This window comes from Prunus persica, chromosome G3, assembly GCF_000346465.2.
Source record: "Prunus persica cultivar Lovell chromosome G3, Prunus_persica_NCBIv2, whole genome shotgun sequence".
Classification (NCBI taxonomy): Eukaryota; Viridiplantae; Streptophyta; class Magnoliopsida; order Rosales; family Rosaceae; genus Prunus; species Prunus persica.
The window spans coordinates 7,170,067-7,175,235 of NC_034011.1; the positions used below are offsets into that span (position 1 = coordinate 7,170,067).

At 35.7% G+C, this 5,169-nt stretch overlaps 1 protein-coding gene across 1 annotated transcript; it reads left to right on the forward strand.

The window, feature by feature from the left end:
* On the forward strand, window positions 394-4,663 carry LOC18782206 (probable receptor-like protein kinase At1g80640). The gene is made up of 10 exons (XM_020558814.1): window positions 394-964; window positions 1,763-1,933; window positions 2,059-2,309; window positions 2,404-2,536; window positions 2,635-2,698; window positions 2,802-2,898; window positions 2,972-3,074; window positions 3,865-3,983; window positions 4,062-4,151; window positions 4,240-4,663. The coding sequence occupies exons 1-10, from the start codon at window positions 793-795 to the stop codon at window positions 4,381-4,383; spliced, it is 1,344 nt and encodes a 447-aa protein (XP_020414403.1). The 5' UTR covers window positions 394-792; the 3' UTR covers window positions 4,384-4,663.

Sequence of the window (5,169 nt, forward strand, 5' to 3'; positions counted from 1 at the left end):
ATTTTTTACTTTGATCTCTTTAGTTTCAATTTTGGGAATCTGATCAATGTAGTTTCCCTCGTACTTTAAGGACACGTCCAAATTTCCGTCCAATTTCTTAATGGAGTAAGTACGTGTTCTTGATATGGAAGGGTATTTTGGAGAGAATTTTAGAAGAAATTTAATAAATTTTGTAACTTATTGAATTATGAGAAATTTAAAATTAAAGAGATAAAATTGACAAAATTAAAATTACGAAGACGAAAGTCGTAAAACCAGCAAAACCTTTCACCAAAATCAAAGCGAAAAGATGTTTTTTCTTTTTACTGGATAAGGGCCATTAATATTTAACTTTTATATTTTCGCAAGAGATAATGGGCAATGTCCATGATATTTTGGCCAGAGGATAACGGCCATAATTGAAGATGGTCATGGCTGGAGACTTACGAGTCACGTGGAAACCTTCTCCCCTCGCTCCCACCATCAACATCCAAACTCAAAATACCATAACTTTTTTCAAGTTCCACCCTTTTGATTGTATAACTGCCGCATGATTTCATGCCCCATTTCGGCTTTAGATACACACAGATCACATTCAAAAGTGCTTTCTTGGTTTCCCTGCAACAGCCCTTTGTCCCCTTCTCCACACAAACAGAAACATATATGTAAAAAGATTTAGATTCAAAGTTTCAAACTAAACATAAGAACATAGAGACGTTTCTCAAAGTCCAAATACCACAACACCTTATTCCCACACTCATACAAACACACACACACACGAGAGTCTTTTCACCTTCTTTGTAAAAAGTGGACATGAATCTTGCTCTTCTGTTAATATCCATGTGGGTGTCAACCACCAGTTTGTTGGTAACCATAATTGAAGCCAGAGCAGAGCCAACAAGTTCCACCATTTCTGGTCACATTATCCTTTTTGAGGAAGAACCCATCACTCAGTTTTCTGCAAAAATGGAAGCTCAATCTCCAGGTATTTCAACAATCTAGAGTTTTTCTTTGTTTTCTGTTTTATGTTAATTTCACATTATTTTAATTTTAATTTCTGTTTACTAGATGGGTTAGTGGGTTTGTATGATTTTAAAATTCTGAACTAGATCACTGAAATTCCAAACTAGAATAAGCAAATTGTCAGTTTAGATTTGTTTATCCTTCTAAGTATTTAATTCTACCTCTCCTGCCCTGTTGTCTTCTTTGAATGCCTTGCTTGGTTGCTGAGAAAATGCAGGGGAAAATAATGAGCTGAAAAATTCAATCTCCAATCATTGTTTACTTGAAAGTTAAAGCCATAAGAAAGCTTTTGGGTCTACCAATGATCCACTTTTACTTTTGGAGAATGCTTCTCCTACTTTTTGGTTAAAAAGATACTTAATTTGCGCCCTCTTTTGGTTGCGTAGAGAATGTGGGAAGGAAAGAAATTCAAATTGTGAACCTTTACTTTATAAATTTTCTGAAACCAGGAAAAGCAAAAGGTTATTCGCAATGGTGACTTCGTTTTTTGAATTTAAGAGATTTGGAAAAGCATAGGAAATACAGATAAGAAATTCAGTTCTCTTCTCCCCTCCATTTTTCTATAGATGTTTAGGTTCACCAGAGTTAGATAACATCCTATCTGGATTTTCAGATAAAAAATAAATTGACTTCCTTACTCTTTCTTTGCTAAATAAAAGTGATATGATTATCTTTAATGGACTTCACACATGGACTTGTTCATATGCTGGGTTACACTAATTACTGATTATGATTTTGGATATTTTTCCTCTTAAAACAGGATTGCCTGAGGTTAGAGTAGTTCACCATCAAGATTTGAACAAGAGAATTCTTATAGCACTCATTGTTGCTTCCACACTCCTTGGAGGAATCTTGCTGTTCCTGTCATGTTTTTGGATCTATAGACAGAAAACCTTGAAACATTCCAATGGGAAAAAGGGAAAGCCAATTGGTATCCTCTTCTCATCAAACATTTCATTTGATTTATGTTCATACTCTATTATCAAGATAATGAATAATCATAAGGTTTCTTGTTTTCCTTTTTCCCCCTATTCTACTTTTAATATCCATCTAAAGAGACTGCAAAGGGGATGCAATTCAATCCAATGACGGTTGAATTTAATACCTTGCGAATGGGGAGTAGGAAGGGTTCAGTTGCAGTATTCAATTATCAATCGCTTGAAGATGCAACAAACAATTTCAACGAAAGTAATATTTTGAGTGAGGATGGTTCTGGACTTCTTTACAGAGCTAGTTTTGATGACAAACTTATTGCAGCTGTTAAGAAAGTAAATAGTGAAGGTCCGGATTCTGATAGAGAATTTAAAGTAAGTTCATCTTAAACTTCTTTGAATTCAGTTTCCTGAATACAACTTTTTTTTTGTTATGGGGTTCCCTTTTTGATGAATACTTGTTATGCAGAATGAGGTGAACTTGTTGAGCAAAATCAAGCATCAAAACATCATTAGACTTTTGGGTTACTGCATTCACAGCGAAGCAAGGTTTCTTGTTTATGACATGATGCAGAATGGGTCCTTAGAAACTCAGTTATGTGGTATGAATTTTCTGGCTCAATTTATGACAAAAGGCATTTGCAAATGCCCACCTTGAAGTTACCATTTATTTTATACTGATTTTTGACTAATCTTGTAGGACCTAATCATGGGTCAGCGTTGACTTGGCATCTACGGTTGAAAATCGCTGTTGATGTTTCCAGGTAATTCCAATGAACTAATTGTCCTGTCACCTATTTTTGTATAGGTATATACATATGCTTATTTATTAACATGATACTTCTTCCGTCATTAATGTTCATTTAGGGGATTGGAATATCTTCATGAGCACTGTAATCCCCCTGTGGTCCATAGGGGCCTAAAATCGTCTAACATTCTTCTGGATTCAAATTTTAGTGCTAAGGTTAGACATATCCAAGCCCTTGTTATTACCATAATAACAGTTTCATTGTCTAATGAGTTTTGCCTTGATTTAGCTTTCAGATTTTGGTCTTGCTGTAACTGCTGGGATGAAGGATAAGGACAACATAAAGCTGTCAGGAACTTTGGATTATGTAGCACCAGAGTACATTTTGGATGGTATGTGTAAACATTTGACGTGTGAATATGCTGCTGATGTCCATTATGAGTGTCATTCTGTTGCAATGCTCCCCCGCAAATGTCTCGAGTTTCTGCAGATATGATAAGTTGCAGTTAATATCTGAAATTTCTATCGATGAAACTCTTTTTTCTTGTGATGATTTATGTGTACTTCACTTAGTCAAGATCCCTATTTTTGTGCCCCCCAAGTGAAACTCCTCATAAATAGCAAAGCAGTTTTCATATCCCGTCTCCTGTTAAGTAAATTATTTAATGCCAGTCTATTTGGCTTAGAAAAGCTGTGATATAACTAATTTGGACCCTAAATTAGTCTTCAGAGATATTTTTAACTCTCATCTTTCAGGCAGACATCATCACCATAAATAAATCAGACCCACTGCGAACGTATGTGGTCCCAGTAACTCTTAAATCATTTTGGACTTGGTTGTTGAATATTCTGTGTTCTGGCTCCGAATGCAGTTTTGCATTATGCTTCTTTCCATTTCAAGGCACTCTTAAAACAAAAATTAATACCAATAAGGCAGGTATTTAGTTGGAAACTTGCTTTGTTTTCTGTTGTAATTGGTTGACGTGGGATTTATTGAGATGTGAGCTGTTGGCTTGCAATCCAATTTTTTTTCTCTTTAGTTCATACTAAATCATATCTATAAAATGTCGTCTCCTTGTTCTGCAATTGTAGTAATAGGGAATTGTCTTAAAATATTGCCTAGATCCTTGATGATTGTTAAGCGATTTTGATGATAATATCTGAATTTTTCTTCTTTTTCAGGTCAGTTAACTGATAAAAGTGATGTCTATGCTTTTGGAGTTGTCCTTTTGGAGCTCTTGATGGGAAGAAAATCGGTGGAAAATAAAGCCGGAGCTGAAAGCCAATCCATAGTCACATGGGTATTTATTTTCAGTCCCTACAACGGCCCTACATGAGTTGTTGGAACTTAATGTTTCTGTTGATTTGTTGACATGCAGGCCATGCCCCAGCTCACTGATAGATCAAGGCTTCCAAACATTGTGGATTGTGTGATAAAAGATACTATGGATTTAAAACATCTGTACCAGGTACCTAAATGAGCTAGATTATATTGATACTTTGAACTTGTACGTACTTGTTTGAATTGATAAGTTGAAATTATTTTGCCATGAACAGGTCGCTGCTGTGGCAGTACTATGTGTACAACCTGAACCGAGTTACAGGCCATTGATAACAGATGTTCTGCACTCACTAATCCCTCTCGTCCCTATCGAGCTTGGAGGGTCGCTGAGGATTGCAGACTGTGTACCCTCAGCCTGAGCCAAGCCTTCCACCGATAAACGGTGCTCTCTAGGACTTGTATACATAATCCAAGCTAAAGACGGTCGCCTTTCTTATTGCTGGAAGAGGATGGCTTGAATCTTTGGATAGCTTTCCTTGTGTTCTGGTCATCATTTTTGTATATTTTCCTCAAAGGATTCAGATCCAAGAAAGTGTCCGAAAAATAGAAGAAGAGCTTATTGTTGCTCCAGTTGTAATTGAATCAAATTGAAAGTAGACATTTCATAGCTATCCTAAATGTCTTTTACTTTTTCCTTTAGCTGATGCATTGCCATGTTTATCTCTGAGCTCAAATGAAGCCTTTTTTCTTTTGAATTTTTTTGGTTTAAAGCAAGACTAAAGAAATAAACTGATGGTATAAGAGACAGCTTTTTACCTAAAATCGCTTCTTCTTCAAGTCAGCATTATTTTTCCCAGAAAAAAAGGCAGAAGACGGAGAAGATTTCGTGGAGATCTCACTCACTTTCTTTGTAAAGATAAATTCAAAGCTAATAATTAGTGGCTACTACGCAATTCCTAACCAAACATTTTGTCTTAGCAATGTGGAGATTTAAGGACAAATAATATAAAGTACAAACAATATAGAAACATCCGCCAAATTAACGAGATAGGATTGACCAACATCATCAAAGCCAAACATGGCAAGCATCATAAGTCACTTTCCAGCAAATAAAAACCAGATTTGACTTTGGATTTACAATTGAGACAAATTCAATCATTTTAGTACCTAAATGCAACAAATGTCCCACGATATTTTCAAGGAAT